Source organism: Sturnus vulgaris, chromosome 27 (assembly GCF_052056855.1).
Source record: "Sturnus vulgaris isolate bStuVul1 chromosome 27, bStuVul1.hap1, whole genome shotgun sequence".
Classification (NCBI taxonomy): Eukaryota; Metazoa; Chordata; class Aves; order Passeriformes; family Sturnidae; genus Sturnus; species Sturnus vulgaris.
In genome coordinates this window covers 5,124,497-5,141,137 of record NC_142269.1, presented here as the reverse complement: position 1 = coordinate 5,141,137, position 16,641 = coordinate 5,124,497, and the positions used below count along the sequence as shown (strand labels likewise).

The following is a 16,641-nucleotide window of genomic DNA, read 5'->3' as shown; positions in this document are numbered from 1 at the left end:
CTGTGGGTCAGCAGGAGAGGAGACAGCAGGGCCTGACCACATCACTGTGCTCGGTTCTGGAGCCTTTTTGCTTGCCAGAGACAATCGCTGTCTCTCCTGAAGCTCCGTTTATATGGGAGCCACAAACTCCAAACTCCCAGTGAAGCTGTCCTGCCTGGTGACAACTGGCAGAATTGTCCATCACAGAAAACATCACTGCTGAGCTGTGCTCCTGCCACCTTTGTGCTCCTGTTCACAGGGCTTACACACCAGGAACTTTTTCCTTATATTCTTCATCTACTTCATGCTATCCCGCATTTTTCCTGGAGATCTCAATTTCTAGCTAGCTGCCATACCCTGTCCTTTTGGGATGGTTTGCTAGCACTCATCCACAAAGAACACAAACCATCCTATTACCTTTCCACGGTCCCCTACTCTTGGGTGGTCTCTGAAGTGAAGACTCCAATGAGCCCTGGAGCACAAATTCCATTTTCATTGCTTTTTCACTACTGATCATCCCTCTCTTTGCAGATAAAGGAGCAGACTTGTATTTCCAGGATTGGGAGCCAAGTTCCTTCCAGCACCATTGTACTCATGGGGCTTTGGAGGTGCATTCAGGGCCTCACAATAGGGCTGCTGACCGTGCAGGTGTGTGTGTGCAGCCCAGGGAGGGACAGAAAACTGTATCTGGGACAAAAAGCCACAGTAAAAGAGATGCTGAGCTACTCCCTCAAATGCTGCCTGCACCGCTCTGTTTCAAAGCACACAGTGCACAGGGAATTAAATCATAGCCCTGAGCAAGGAGCCTCCTCCTTTTAATCACACCTGACAATTTGCTTGGAAACGGAAGAAGCAGAAAGACGCCCTTTGTAAGAGAAAAAGTTCTACTGGAATATGACAAAAAGCATGAATAGAACAAAGGCAAAAATGACGATTCTGGAAGTTGGCTCACGTTTTATGGGTGATGAAAATCGTCGGGAATGCAAAGGAAAAAAAAAAAAAAGGTGGCAACGCCTCCTGGCCGGGCTATAAAGGGCCCCGAGGCAGGGGAGCGAGCACTCGCTGCTGCTGCTGCTGCTGCCGGGCCGCCTCTCTCTCCACGTCCAGCCTCCAGCATGAGCACCACTGTCAGGCAATTCTCCTCCTCCACCTCCCTCAAGGGGTTCGGGAGCCTGGGGGGAGGCTCCAGCAGGCTCTCCTCCGTGCGTGTTGGGGGAGGAGGCTACAGGGCCCCCAGCGTGCACGGGGGCTCTGGCAGCTACTCCGTCTCTTCCCGCATGGTGTCGGGGCTCGGCAGTGGCTTTGGGGGCAGCTACTGCAGCAGCGCAGGAGGGGCCCTCGGCGGGGGCTTTGGGGGCAGCTATGGGGCCGGCTTTGGGGCCGGCTTTGGAGGAGGCTTTGGAGGAGGTTTTGGAGGAGGCGATGGCATCCTGCCCGCGGGGGAGAAGGAGACCATGCAGAACCTCAACGACCGCCTGGCCACCTACCTGGACAAGGTGCGAGCCCTGGAGGAGGCCAACACCGACCTGGAGGTGAAGATCAGGGAGTGGTACAAGAAGCAGGCGCCTGGTCCTGACCGTGACTACAGCCCCTACTACAGGACTATCGAGGAGCTCAGGAACAAGGTAGGATGCTGGGATTAACGTGACATCTTCATCAGAGTCACTTGTAAAGAGATGCCCTTGTTCCAAACAACTGGAGGGAAGAGGCTTATCAAATAGGTAATTAGTCTGAAATGAAAACCAGAGCTTTGGAATAACAGTCACTATGAACAGCAGGTCACCAGGGACCAGAATGGGGTTTTGTTGACTGTTCCAGTGTAGGGAGAAATATGGGACAGGAAAGGAGTCAGACAGTGATTCAGGTTACTTGATGCTACTTGCTGCCACAGTGTCACATCCTGCCTTCCTCATTACTTGTGCCCCATAGTTGCTCTCTGTTAAGCTCCTGATGGAGCTCTCAGCAGGCAGGGACTTGTTATCTCCTGGCCCTTTTCACTGCTGAGTGATATGCAGATGGAGATGAATAGTCATTCTCACAAATATCCTACAAATCAGATTTTTTCCCCTACCCTTCGAGGAAGCTAAAGGTAGAGGTTAAAATGTAAAGAAACAGTCCCATGGGATGGCTGTTGGAACACACTGGGCTGTGGTAGGTGCTAAAATCAGGTATGTGCCCTGCTCTGAAATACAGCAGATGAAATAATGGCCAAGGTAATTTCTTTGTTCTTAGCAGCTCCCTGGATGATTTTAAACTAAAGTCCATTGGCCAAAACACCAGAATCTGCCCATCCCTCCCTGCCCTGCTATTGCTTGCCCCCCTAGCCCTTATCACTCATCCCACTGTGAGCTCAGGTTCACTGAAGGAATGAAGTGTGGGCTGGGGTGTTGAGCAATGACATACCTGGTCTGTAAGAGTAAATTCCTGGGAAATGGGGCAGGGTCAGCCCCTGGGGGAACTCACATTCCTAAAATTTCTTGGGCTTCACCCTGGGGGAAAGGGCTTGCCTTGATGCAGGAAGCTCCTCTGCAGATTCCAGCATGTCGGTGTGCTCTGATGGAGCACAGAAACATCTGGAGGCAGGAGCTGTCTCTGGATTTGAGTGATGAAATGCTGAGTCTCACAGAAACCTTCTGCTCCTGATCCAGGGGAAGGCAGATCCTTCCTTCCCTCTCCCCCCTCAGCTGGGAAATGACCACATCAATATTCCTGGATTATTCCTTGGATATCCCCTGAAGCAGGAGAACGTCTTCATTAGCTCGTGGCTACAGAAATTCCTGCTCATTAAATGGCCAATCATTTTCATAATCTCAGAGCAAATACTTGCACCTCAGGTGTAATTACGGAAGCCAAATGAGGCAGGCACAAGGCACTCCTTCCTTCCTCAACCCTTTTTTCCTTCTTAGCTGGGCTGCTCCCATTCCCAAAGCCTGGAGTGGTGCCAGGTCTCAGTATGGTGTGAGCACCTGGAGGTGCCACCTGGGCAGGGCCATGTGCCCCTGGCAGTGTTCCCAAGGGACTGAGTCTGTGCTGATGGCAGGTGGAAACGAGCACCCCATCTCCCTCTTTGCAGAGCCCACATGGAAGTCCAGCCCCATGGGCAGGAGGCCCAGTGCTGCTCCAGTCCTTCCCTGGATGGGGTTAATCGGAGTGTTTGAAGCAACTTTTTAACTCTTTCATTTATCCCCCATCAGATTCTTTCTGCAACTGTTGAAAATGCCAACATCGTCCTGCAGATTGACAATGCCAGGCTGGCAGCAGATGACTTCCGAACCAAGTGAGTCCAATGCCTCCAAGAGCTTTTGTGAAAAAAGGGGGAAAGCCTGTCTGTTCAAGGTGCTTCTTTTCTGCACCTGGGGTTGCTCCACTGGAGTGAGACATTTTGGAATAGTTCATCTCTTCCTGGGCACAGCACTGGTATTTCTGCACTATGAGAGCTGTGCACACACATGGAATTAAAGATTCTTGGCAAAAATACATTGAGCTGGGGAAGGAAAAGACAAGAAAAATGCTGTATTGGGGGGTGTATGCAACTGTGTGTGTGTCCCCAGGTTTGAGTCAGAGCAGGCTCTGCGCATGAGTGTGGAGGCCGACATCAACGGCCTGCGCCGCGTCCTGGATGAGCTGACCCTGTCCAGAGCCGACCTGGAGATGCAGATTGAGAACCTGAAGGAGGAGCTGGCTTATCTGAAGAAGAACCACGAGGAGGTGAGCACAGAATTGGGCTCAAATTGACACCTACAAACATTCCTTGTGCACCAGGGAAACAGTCAAGCCAAACACAGGAGTGTCTGCAATGAGGGCTGTCAGGAAACACTCGAGCAGGAATGGGGAAAGAAATAATCCGTGCAGGCAGGACCTCCAGGAGGTCTGTGGGACTCCTGTGCTGGGAGCAAATAAGAAATTTCTCACCATGGGAAGATGCCATGTCACTCTAATGTGTTATATCTCTTTTTTGTATCAGGAAATGACTGCCCTGCGTGGTCAGGTGGGTGGGGAGATCAGCGTGGAGATGGACGCTGCTCCTGGCATCGACCTCACCAAGATCCTGGCGGAGATGCGGGAGCAGTACGAGAGCCTGGCCGAGAAGAACCGCAGGGACGCCGAGCAGTGGTTCTTCAGCAAGGTGAGGAGCTGGCAGCGAGCAGCAGGCACTGGGCCAGGGCTGTGGCCGCTGCCGGGGCTCTGAGGGCACGGCTTTGCCTCTCTGCAGACGGAAGAGCTGAACCGGGAGGTGGCCATCAACACGGAGCAGCTGCAGAGCGGCAAGACGGAGATCACGGAGCTGCGGCGCACGATCCAGAGCCTGGAGATCGACCTGCAGTCACAGCTCAGCACGGTACGAGGGCTGGGCTGCCGGCAGGGTGGGGGGTGCAGGGCTGTGCCCACCCTGCCCACCCTCCTGAGCCCATCCCCGTGCCCGTCCCGCAGAAAGCAGCTCTGGAGGGCACCCTGGCCGACACCGAGGCGCGCTACGGCACCCAGCTGGCCCAGCTGCAGATGCTGATCACCGGCGTGGAGGAGCAGCTGGCCGAGCTGCGCTGTGACATGGAGCGCCAGAACCACGAGTACAGAGCCCTGCTGGACGTCAAGAGCCGCCTGGAGCAGGAGATCGCCACGTACCGCCGGCTGCTGGAGGGCGAGGACGCGCAGTGAGTGAGGGGCTTTGCTGGGAGGGTGGTTGGGAGCAAATGGGTCATAGTCACGAAATGCCCCAGCCCAGTCACAGCTTTCAGGGCTGGTTTCTCTGTTCACACCAGCTGTGGATGCCCAGTGCTCTGTCTCTGGTGTCTGGCTCTAGTGGGATGCTGCACTGGGTCCTTTTCCTTGCTGGAAAGGCCATGGTTCCTCTTCCCTCAGGAGAGGCCAAGTGGAGCAACACTTTTATCTCCACGAGCCTTCTCTCTGGTTTTCTCCTGCCTGGACACTGAAACTGTGTAGCAGAAACAACCAATGTTTGTCCCTAACATCTCTTTGGTTTTGTGCTTCTCTTGTAGCATCTCCTCCCAGTACTCCTCCGCCATGTCCTCACACTCTGGCAGAGATGGTAAGAACCCACCTTTCCCCTGGTTCTTTCCCCTTCCCAGTCAAAGCAGTGCTGTTTAAAGCAGCGTTTTCCACTCCCTTGTGGAATTTCCACCAGCTCTTGAAGAATGTGCCATATCAGATAATGTTTTAAGCAATTTCTCTCCTTCCTGCCGTGAATAATTGTCCCCCTTTCCTTTGCAGTCATGACATCATCCCGCCAGGTGCGCACGATCGTGGAGGAGGTGCAGGACGGGAAGGTGGTCTCCTCCCGCGAGCAGGTCGCACTCACCACTCGCTAGGACAGCCCCTGGCTCAGGGGAGCAGTGAACTGAGCCAAGAAGTGCCCGAGGCCATGCATGGTCGGGTTGTGTCCCAGAACGCTCCCTTCACCTGCTCCTCCTGCCTGTGTTGCCCTCATTCCATGCGGGTGTCTGTGGACACATTTAATAAAGCTTTTTCTCCTCGCTCGTGCAACTGCAGACTTGTCTGTCGCTGACATGTGATCCCTCAAAGCCTCTGGGTTCTATGCTCATGCCAGGGAAAGTCCTAAGAAACCACAAGAAGCCAGTGAGAGGAGGGGAATAGATGGACGTGGGTTCCTCCTGAAAGGACAGTGGTTCTGCCTGGGACAAGCATAATTGGAGACAGCTTTTTCTAATGAACTCAGTGCTTGTAAATACATGGCTAAGACATAAGCTGAGGTTTGAGGTCAATGCGCCACGCGACTGATAATTAAAGCCAACAAAATAAAGCTCAGTTCTCTAACTCATGGGATCATAAAAAGTCACGTTTTCCTGTAAGCTGAACTTGGCTTCAGCAAGACTGCTGCTGTCAGGTGTTGTCTTTGAGACATGAGCCCAGGGTCCGCCTGGTTGGCAAAGCCTCATCCCTACAGGCCTGCTGTCTCTTTTGACTGTCTTTAAATCTCACTATCAGGCACAAAAACGTTTCACAGGGCTATTCATGCTGCCCCAGGGCTGTGCTTAAGAGGAACTAAAGTAACCATTGCTTAATCTGCACAGGGATGAGTAGCAATAATTTTTATCACTGTCGTGTGTAGCAGATCACTGCTAAAACCCTTCCTGAAACACGCCAGGTAGAAAGGACGCCTGAGGCTGAGCTGCCGCTCAGGATTAGTGACGCAGTTGGGCAGCAGCAGCTCCTGCTGTGCCTGTGCCCACTCGCCTGGAGAGTGACTGAGGCAGGGCCAGGGAGGAGAGGAAATTGCTTTAGAGCCAAAAGCATGATGGAATCGCTTCGATCCAACTTTATGCTTTCTAGTCCGTGGTAGCTGGGAGCCCTGTGCATCGGCTTGTGTTCATCCCACACCTCAAGGATACAGATCTGGGGCTCAGGTCAAAGGCAGAGAGAACAGTTTGTATTAAATCAGCTTCCCTTATAACTATGGACAAGAGGCTCCTGCAGCTGAGGCTCAGCTCACCCATCCTTTGGGTGATTCATTCTTCCTCAGTCTCCCCAGGGCATAATTTGGGTGAACTTTAAGGTGAATTTTGAGGTGAATTTTTGGTGAATTTTGCCGTTTTGGGGGATAATTTTGGGATAATTTTGAGGTGAATTTGGGTGAACTTTGAGGTGAATTTTGGTATATTTATGTTGACAGTCCCACTGAGCACTCCCCAGGGTGCTCCCTGGCCCCAGCAGGTTTGGGAAGAGCTGATGATGTCACGCTGGGCATGACAGGACAGGCAAAGGAGAGGAAAAGAGATCGAAGAAGTGGGGAACCTGCCAGGTGTTTCCAGAGAAGGGAGTGTGAGATTTTATCGCTCTGTATCATCATTCAGCAGTTAGAGAAAAGGGCAGGAAACGAGACACATCAGAGGGCAAAGTTCACAGACTGTTTTGTGCTTCTCCCTCTGCTGGAATGACAGACCTTCCTTGGAGAAAGTCTTCCAGGCCAAGCAAACCAGAGCTATCTCAGAAATGAAAACCAGATCAAGGAAAAACGTACCTGAGCCTCAAGCTGTCTCAGACTCTCTGGCAGCAGGCAAAGACAGTCTGTGAAATCCTGAGCAAACTGCTCATGTGCTTTTTTATTTTTTTTGTCATCAGACGAGAATTGTTATAATTGACTTGTAAATGGCTTTTTAAGTCTTGAACCATCTGGAGAATGTCCCAAGTGCATGAATACAGAAAAGCTTTCTGCAAACCACAAATATAACTGATTAAATATAAGTAGGAGGCTAAAAGCAGACACCAGTCCGAGCTCTACTGGCAGCACAGAGAGATGTGGCCCCTTCTGCAGCCAAAAGGGCACAGGGGAGAGATTGATCCAGCTGAACCCTCACTCATCTCTGGTATCTGTCACCCCATGCTGAGACATTTACATCTGTCAGCAGGAACAGCCTGAGATGAAATCCTGAGGAGAGCTGGTGGAAGAGCCTGGTTTCTAATCAGTGGGTTCAGTTCCCCTGGGAGGATCTTATCAGGGGATATTCATCAACATATATTTGCATCAATGAAAAAGGGTTTAATTCTGCATACAGCTCAGTGTAACCCTGCTATCACAGGCAAGAGCAAAGTCCAAGCCCAGCACAAGTGATCTCTGTGTGACATTACAGTGCTCTGAAGAAGGAAAATACCACAGAACTATAAGGTAATATATTGCTTGTTATTTACTCTTTGCTACACACATTTGTGTCTGTGAAACATGGACGAATTGTCTCTCCAAGAGATAGACAAACACTGGTTTTGGAGAGAATTTTTCAGACTTGCTGCAAGCTTCAAGGACAAGAAGAAAAGACTTGTTAGGATTCAGCTGGGAATTACAGAGGCAAGTCCTCAGTGAATGATGGTGAAACTTTTTGGCCAACAAAACAAAAAATGGAAACTATGAATGTCCTTGAAAGGTATTTCATGATGGAGACACAGAGAAAAATCAATGGGATGTGCCTGTGTCAAGAGTAATATAACGAGCAAGAACACGGACAATGAATAATACTGAATTAAATGTCATCTTTCCAATCTCTGAAGCCCCTTGTGCTCCTCAGACAGTTGTTTTTACAATGCCCTCAAGGAAGAGGATAGTTGTTATTGTTGTTTCCATCCCACAAAGCATGAAATTGAGACTTGGAGGAGCTGAACGATTTGCCTGGAATGACTTGCAAAGCTGGGATCAGACCCTGGAGCAGCTGGTGTCACCAGCACGATGGAGATCAGCATCAGTACAGCCAATAACAGGCTGACAGAAAGTGGCATGACTGGTAAATCACCAGCCAGATAAGCAAATCCCTTGTAAATATTTTGTAAATACTTTGTAAATTGAGAACAGCAGGATTTTCCATAGGTGTAACATGGAAATTCAGCTGACACTGAGCAGAGAGGAGCTCGGCTGCCTCTGGAGGAGCCTCTCCCTGGCCAGGCTGGAGGCTACTGGCAGTGCCAGCTCCAGCTCCTCTCCTGGCCCTCCTGTGCCTGGGCATCAGCAGGGACTTTGGGGTTTGAGACTTTGTGTCTGGGTCATTGAGTCCCCAAGGAAGTCTCTTGAATGTGAAAACAGCTGGTGATTCAGGGAGTATTTGCAGTAACGTGAAAAGCTGGATCTCCTTCTTGGGGGCACATTAAACTTTATCTGCATTAGCCTAAGAAATAGTCTTAAGCCTTTAAAATATCCTGATACACCCAAAAGATTTCCGTCCAGGGAAATCTAATCTTTCTCATTTCCATTGCCCTGCTGAGTCTGATAACTCTGCTGTAGATCCCTCTTGGGAATAACTCCAGCGTGTCCATCCTCTGGCACCACCCCACTCTCCCTCACACAGCCCAGGACGCCGATGAAAACCTGAAATAGAATCGCTTCCTTTCTATTTTTTTACAAAGCTCATTACGTGGGAGCAACACCTTTGCCTGGGGGAGGCTCTTCTGCTCATTTACTTGACGCAGTAATTTTTCCTGGTCAGACCTGCGCTGCTGTTCCTGAAATGCCCGCAGGAGATCCTCGTGTGCCGTCGTTCCTCTGCTCCCCTGTCATTCCTCTGCTCCTCTTCCTCCCTCGGGGCCCAGCGTTGCCTTCCAGGGGCTCCCAAGTCAGCCAAGCACAGTTCCTCAGAGCATCACCCCTGGCTGCCTGCAAGGATGTGGGGAGCAAATTTCCGTCTGTAGACTCCAGCCAGGAAGTCAATCAAAGCTAATTCAGGAAAGAGCCTTCCATTAGGCATGGAGATTCCATCATTAGCAGATCTCCTCATCACAAAGTGAAAAACGCTTTAATAAAATGAGGGCTGTGATTGCTGGCAGAGCTTGAGGTTTGTTATCATGTAAAAGCAAGAGCTGGTTTAAAAAAAAAAAACAACTTTTAATTTTGGAAAGGCAAAAAGCTGCCACTAAGAACACACAATTCCAGAAAAATAATGACTGAAATTACTGCTCTCCTTTACAAAAGCTGTAGAAATTCTAATCAACTTTGGTAAGGTCTGAAGTTGAAAGGAAGAAAGAAAGAAAAGAAAAGAAAAGAAAAGAAAAGAAAAGAAAAGAAAAGAAAAGAAAAGAAAAGAAAAGAAAAGAAAAGAAAAGAAAAGAAAAGAAAAGAAAAGAAAAGAAAAGAAAAGAAAAGAAAAGAAAAGAAAAGAAAAGAAAAGAAAAGAAAAGAAAAGAAAAGAAAAGAAAAGAAAAGAAAGAAAGAAAGAAAGAAAGAAAGAAAGAAAGAAAGAAAGAAAGAAAGAAAGAAAGAAAGAAAGAAAGAAAGAAAGAAAGAAAGAAAGAAAGAAAGAAAGAAAGAAAGAAAGAAAGAAAGAAAGAAAGAAAAGAAAGAAATCTCTGCTTAGTTTGCAGTAATTGAAAAAAAAGTCTCTACTCATTGTGGGTGTTTTTCTCATTGAAAAAATCACACATTCACAGGATGGTTTGGGTCGGGAGGGACCTTAAAGACCATCTCATTCTACCCCTCTGCCATGGGCAGGGACACCTCCCTCTAGACCAGGCTGCTCCAAGCCCCATCCAAACTGGCCTTGAAAAATGAAGGACCATATAAATCTTGATTAAATTAAATTAAATTAAATGTTTGCTCAGAAATAATTTTATAATTAATTCATAACAATTTTATCATTTTCTTTGGTAGAAAAAAGATCAATTTTGACCAGGCTGCAGGTGGGTTCCAGGCAGCCCTGCCTGACCCTGATCCCTGGCTGCAGGCAGGGCCTGGGCACCACTGTGGCACCAGGACACCCAGCTTGGCTTCCTGATGACAGCTCTAACAAAGGATGGGCACCCACAGAACCACCCCACAGTTCAGGAGTGCTGGATTTGCAGTGTCCAGATAAAAATGAGCTTAATGAACTTGCCCATATGGCAGAAGCAATATTTGTGAGGCAGGCTGCACCTGACACATTCTTTATGCCACGTGTCCAGGTGACCTGGATGCCAAACCCAAAGCTGAACCACACGTGGGTGAGAGCCAGCCAATATTAGCATTGCTATATTAATGTTATTAATAAAATGAAAGATTCAGATGACAAAACATTTTAATTATTTCCCTTCTTCCTCAATTCAGCATTCCAGAACTAAAAAATTATTTTAATGAACTTTTGAAAAGATATTTTCTACTGTTCTTTCTAAATTTAACACATAGTTTGTATTGGAGAGTTTTCATGGTGCTGGTTGGAACGGGATCAGACCTCTGTAGGGCCATGCATCTCCTGAAATTCTGCACATTACTTTTTCAGAAATCTTATAAAACATCCTGTGTGGCAGTGAATATTCAATGAACTGCATGTTTGGTGTCCAGCAAATATCCTTTCATATTTTGGATAAGTATTTGATTATTTTGTCTACCCCTGAAAGAAGCAAAACAACCCAGACCTCTGCAAGGGGATGTTTTGACAGATGTAGAATAAAGAGAAAGGATAAACCAGCCCTGGTACATTCCAGTGCAATATTCCTCTGTGCTCTCCTGGAGCATTTGAGGTCTAAAGACCCAGACCAGGGGCTCACTCCACCTCGTGGAATGGAACAGACCCTTGCTGCATGGCCCAGGGTGGTCTCCTGGCCCTGATCCCAGGGACAGAGGCCAGCTGAGTGAGGGGAGACCCTCGCTTCTGGTCACAAAGGGGTTGAACAGGCTCTGTCAGATAGGATGCCTTTCCCACAGCTTTCACTTTCCGGGTAGACTCGCCCACGCCAGGGATGGATAATTGCTGTGGTGTTTCATTCCCCGGGCACTCTTGGGTATCGTCGGGTTTTTGTGTCACTGCTGTTGAGCTGTCATCACAAGTCAGACCTGATGATTCAGGAAGTAACATTTTTGATGTAGTTTTGAAACACGCTTCTGTTAACCAAAGCATCTTTCTGTTGTGGGATTTCTGGAGACAAACGCCTTTGGGGAATTATTTCCGGCTGAAAAAAAAGAAAACACCTCCTAGCCAGGTCACAAAGAGGAAGAATAAACAGCCCTTCTCCAGTAGCACGATCCACAGGGACTGGTATAAATAGAGGACCAGGGGACAGAGGGATCACAGTTGGATCCTGCAGAGACCTGAGCACTTGCCTTGGGCTCTGTTGGTTCTGCACCCACACCATGAGCTGTGCTGTCAGGCAGGTTGTCACCACCTGCACCCAGGGCAGGGGCAGCACGGGCAGCAATGCAACTGGCACTGGCAGGAGGGTCTCCTCTGCCTCCTCGGGGAGACACGCTGCCTATGACTTGGGTGCTGTGGCTGGCAGCTTCTCTGGTGGCAGCGTAAGTGAGGGATTGCTCGGGAAGCAGCTGAGTGCCGGCAGTGCGGCTGGTGGGAGCTTTGGAGCCACTCAGAGGGCTTGTTCTGCCCTGGGATTCAGCGCTGGAGGCATCTGCACTCGAGGGGCTGGTGGCTTCCCCAGGGCTGGTGCTGGCTGTGGGGATGGGATCCTGTTTGCAAACAACGAGAAGGCGACGATGCAGAACCTCAACGACCGCTTGGCCTCGTACCTGGACAAGGTGCGGATGCTGGAGGGGGACAATGCCGACCTGGAGTGCAAGATCAGGGAGTGGTATGCCAAGGTAGGGCCCATCTGTGAGCCCCGGGACTACAGCTGCTACCACAAGGAAATCGAAGACCTTCAGAACCAGGTAAACCCCTGTTTGTCAAAAAAATTCTAGTATTTCTTTGGGCTTTGCTTTCACATGTGCACAGAGCCCCTGTGCCCCACAAAGGGCAGAGGCAATGGCTCTGGAGAGGCAGCTGAAGCATTGGTTTATATGAAATGATGGTCTGTGGGAGGAGGATTCTGCATTTACTGAGCACTGATGCTTCAGCAAAGCTGGGTCCACCCAGCTGGCACATGGGTTTCCTTGCTGTTATGCCATATAATTGATTAATAACCCCAATATATGGAATAACTATAAAATACCCCAGGTAGGTGCTTCCTCCAGGGTCTTCTGGAGGCAAAGGAAGCTGCAAGTCCACATATTCTTACAATTTCTTTTCCAGATCCTGTGTGCAGCCATGGAGACTAACAAAATCCTTCTGAACATTGATAACAACAGGATGACTGCTGATGACTTCAGAGTGAAGTGAGTATAATCCCCTGCTGCTCATGGAAGGGCAGGTGCAGGGTGCTGATGGGGAGATCCCAACCCTCTGCCTGTCATACTGCATAGTAAAACACATCTCTGATAGCACTGGCAATGTTCATAGCACTGCATGTCTGAAGCAGAAGAACTTGTTGCTAAATTTTTCCCCCAACCTCACCTGAAGGCCTTGCCCTGCTTTGCTGACATGCTGACCTTCGTTTTCTGCCCGTGGTTTAAGGTACGAGACCGAGTGTGGTCTCCGGCAGAACGTGGATGCCGACATTTGCAACCTCCGGCCCGTCCTGGACCAGCTGGCCAGCTGCAAGACCGACCTGCAGCTGCAGTGTGAGGCTCTGACAGAGGAGATGTGCTGCCTAAAGACCAACCACGAGGAGGTCAGCTCTCTCAGGGAATTAAGAAGGAAAGTCCCCTCAAGTGTGGATGGCTATTACTGATACAGTCACGTATTTTCTGCAGGAAATGAGCTGTCTGAGGAAACAGGCGACTGGAGATGTGAGCGTGGAGGTCAATGCCTGCCCTGGCCCAGACCTGAGGAAGATCCTGGAGGATCTGAGGTGCCAGTACGAGACGCTGATGGAGCGCAACCGCAAAGAGACGGAGCAGTGGTACGCCTGCAAGGTACCACGGCCCCACAGAGCTGCACCCAGCTCTGCCCCGAGGGGGAAAGGGAAAATCAGAGATTAGGAAGTGTCCTAATAACAAAAAGTGTGTCACAGATGTGCTCAGATCTAACTGTACTGCCCAGTTTCTGTGTTCCATCATGGCAGAGGGGCCTGGCATGGTGTCACAGTGTCAGAACAGAATAAATTGGGTGTCAGCTTTGGACATGCTCCGGGCACTGCAGGGGGTGGGGAGGTCCTGGACACCATGAGATGCAGTGGGGATGTGAGGTAAGACCTGTTCTCTTCTGACCCTGCAGGTGGAGGAGGTGAATCTGGAGGTGGTCACAAGCAGCCAGGAGATCGAGTCAAGCAACAAGCAGGTCACTGAGCTGAGACGTCAGCTGCAGGCCCTGGAAATCAACGTACAAGCCCAGCTCACTATGGTAGGTGATGCCACAAGGGGTCACAGCTCCAGCTCTCACAGCCAGGGTTGTACCTGTGTCAAACCCAGGTACCTGTATGTTTGTTCTATTCTCAGAAAGAAAACCTGGAATCCTCTTTGACGGAGACCGAATGTCGCTACAACAAATACCTGGCTGAGCTGCAGAACCAGATCTCCTGTGTGGAGCAGCGGCTGGCTGAGATCCGAGCAGAAATGGAGTGCCAGAACCAGGAATACAAGACCCTCCTGGACGTCAAGTGTCGCTTGGAGCAGGAGATCCAGACCTACCACTGCCTGCTGGAGGGTGGCCAACACGACATCATGTATGCAAACAGAGCTGGGCACCCTAAAATCTCTGTGCTTTGCCTTACAGGGATATGAAAATTCGTGATCCCAGTCAGAAAAACAACACTGTGGTGAGGAACCAGTGCTGACCTGTTATGAGACAGGGCTGATTAGAAAACCATGAGGCATCTGAAGATTTGTCTCTGACAAATGTCCAGGGAGCACACCAAAGACCATTCTTGGGCCAGGGAATGGGCTGGGAGAGCCCCCAGAGCTGTCCCAGCCCCTGGCATAGTTCAGCAGCTCTTTAAGGGCAATTTCATCAGGAGCTGGGCAAACAGTCGTGTAACTGAGTTTTACTGGCTTACCAGGATTAGGGACTAGCAGCTAAATTAACTGAAACAATGAATTATCTAAACATTTTCAGTTTCACACAACAATTTTAATTAAAGTTTTGGAAAATTTAATTTGTATGCAAAGCAGTTGGCTCTGCCCTGCCTTCCACTGACTGAGGTTTTGAAACAGCCAGGCTGTTAATTCCAGACACGGCTGCACACAAACAAAACTGCCCTGAGCACCCACCTACTCCCTTTGTTTTGTTGGAAGAGGAGGCTTTGGAATGATGGTGTGCCTGACGCGGGCTCCCCTGGATTCTCCAGTCCTAAGTGACTTCTATGAAAAGTCAGTTTTTGGTCCAAAATGCCTATTGCAAGGGCACTGTTAGTGCAGGGGTAACCCTGAGTGTCACATGGAAAAGCATCATCTGCCAAAGACAGGAGGTGGATGGTGGGTGCACTGACCCTCGGGGCTGGGAGAGGGAGCGGCGCCTGTGACTGAAGAGAGGGGTTAAAGCCAGTGAGGAGGGCAGGGGGAGATCTCCAGGGTGGCAATGCCGGGGTCTGGGTGTCCAGAGCTGCCTTTTTCCACAGAGGGTCGGCGGGAAGAGGAGTCGGTGCCACATCAGCTGGGAGAAGCGCGGGGCTGAAAGCCAGCCTGTGCCAGCCCTGCCTGCCCTGAGCCCCGCGGGGCTGCCAGGTGAGAGGGCTCCAGGGAGGTGGGACCATGAACTGCTGTTTTAGTGCTGGAAAGAAATTCCTCAACAGAAGGATGAGAGGTCTGCAGGTTTTTCTGGGTGACGAAGAGAGGCTGCAGGGGCTTTTCCCTGGAGAGAGGCTGGGCTGGAGTCAGACACAGCAGTGACTTGGTGGTAGGGCACTAGGATGAACTGGGCTGTGGGGGAAGCAGTGAAAAGGGATGCAGCTATGGAATATTTATTTATAAACTTCTGTGCAGAAATGACGTTTGACACTGGGGGGTGCCCAGCAGTAGATGTGTGTTTAAGCAAGACTTTCAACACAACACGGGAATGAGGAACTGGCAGGGGAGTCAGTCAGCCACAAGTCTTTTAACAACGATAAAATTTAGCAAAGCTGGGGAGAAGAGGGAAAGAAAAAGGCCAGTACAAAAGCAAAGGGGTGTAAGAGAAAGGCACAGGATGCAGTCCCCCTGAAAAAATTATTCTTCCCACTCTCCTTCAGGTCACTGCAGACCAGAGAGTCCCTGCCAGCCCCACTTGCACATCCCCTGAGGAGCTCTCTGAAGAAAAAGTCTTTTGGAAAAACAAGGCAAAAATAACCTGGGAGTTCTCAGTTGTGCTCCAGCAGCAGTCAGAGGGACTCTGCAGGACAGCACCTCCTGGCCACCCTGCTCTGATCCCACCATTGCCCCTCACTCAGGCTCCCCTGGGTTGTGGCCATTCTCTATCAGCGACCAAGGCTTGTCTCCAATAAAACTTTGCACCTGCTGACACAGCCTTGAACCTGAGAAATAATTTCTACAAGTAAATCAATATACAAATATTAAAAAAAATATATTATGAAATCCACCTTCAGTCTCCATCTACACAGCAATCACTCCAGGGAAAAAGGAAAACAAGCCATGTTCCCATCAGTGCTTTAGCTGAACTCAGAGGCTGAGGATGGGGATGGAGGGTGGAGAAGCCAATGTTGTGGAAAGGGATATTTGCTACCAGAGGAGGAAGCATGAGCCAAGACATAAAGCAGAAGGTGGTGAGGAAAGAAACACCCAGAGAGGCTGTGCAGAGGGCAGGGAGAGAATCTCAGGGCTGTCTGACTGACAGTCTGCTACTGAGAGAGACCTTGGAAAGAAAAGGTAGTCTTCACTAAGGTAGCCATATGCTAATACAATATAATATAGTATAATATCACATAGTATAATGTAATACACAACACCTTTGAGTCATTACAGATACGCACTAACAGGATAAAATCAAGACCAACAAGTTTTCTCAAATAATACCAAAGAAGGAATTTTGAAAGCCAGCCTCTGCTGGACTCTCCACACCCTTCTGGTGGAGGAAAACAATTCCCAGAGAAAACACTAAATAAAGAACCTCTAAATGAATTTGTAAAAAAGGCAAACAGGAAGAACCAGCTGGCAACATGTGGGAAGATAAAAGGGTGAGACAAATTAATATGTGGGAGAGAATTTTTTTAAAAGTGAGACACAATAAACAGACAGAAAAAAAAGCTGCTGGTGTTTTATTAGCCCAGAGAAAGGAATGACAAACACATTTAGGAACATGACTGCATTTTGCTGTGTGTGCAAGCCAAGGCTCAGGATCCAGCCTGTCCCTCCTCGCTGGCAGCAGTGTCTGAGTGATGGTCCGATGGGCTGGGAGTGGTAGCACAACCCTTGCTCCTTGTTGTTGAGCTCTGACAGCATTCCTCTCATGAAATGTTGGATGGGGTTTGATGACT

The 16,641-nt window shown here is 49.5% G+C and overlaps 2 protein-coding genes and 1 long non-coding RNA gene across 5 annotated transcripts in view; 2 read left to right on the top strand and 1 right to left on the bottom strand.

The window, feature by feature from the left end:
- LOC148221082 (uncharacterized) overlaps window positions 1-16,641 on the bottom strand; it is a 154,777-nt gene that overhangs the window by 11,359 nt on the left and 126,777 nt on the right. The gene's annotated exons all lie outside the window — the stretch shown is intronic.
- Window positions 828-5,481, top strand: LOC106858663 (keratin, type I cytoskeletal 14). The gene is made up of 8 exons (XM_014885441.2): window positions 828-1,604; window positions 3,174-3,256; window positions 3,531-3,687; window positions 3,944-4,105; window positions 4,193-4,318; window positions 4,411-4,631; window positions 4,977-5,026; window positions 5,209-5,481. Exons 1-8 carry the CDS (start codon window positions 960-962, stop codon window positions 5,304-5,306), a joined length of 1,542 nt encoding a protein of 513 aa, XP_014740927.2. The 5' UTR covers window positions 828-959; the 3' UTR covers window positions 5,307-5,481.
- LOC106858612 (keratin, type I cytoskeletal 19-like) lies at window positions 11,492-15,999 on the top strand. The gene is made up of 8 exons (XM_088179816.1): window positions 11,492-12,067; window positions 12,429-12,511; window positions 12,750-12,906; window positions 12,989-13,150; window positions 13,452-13,577; window positions 13,673-13,899; window positions 14,791-14,896; window positions 15,400-15,999. Exons 1-7 carry the CDS (start codon window positions 11,537-11,539, stop codon window positions 14,876-14,878), a joined length of 1,374 nt encoding a protein of 457 aa, XP_088035942.1. The 5' UTR covers window positions 11,492-11,536; the 3' UTR covers window positions 14,879-14,896; window positions 15,400-15,999.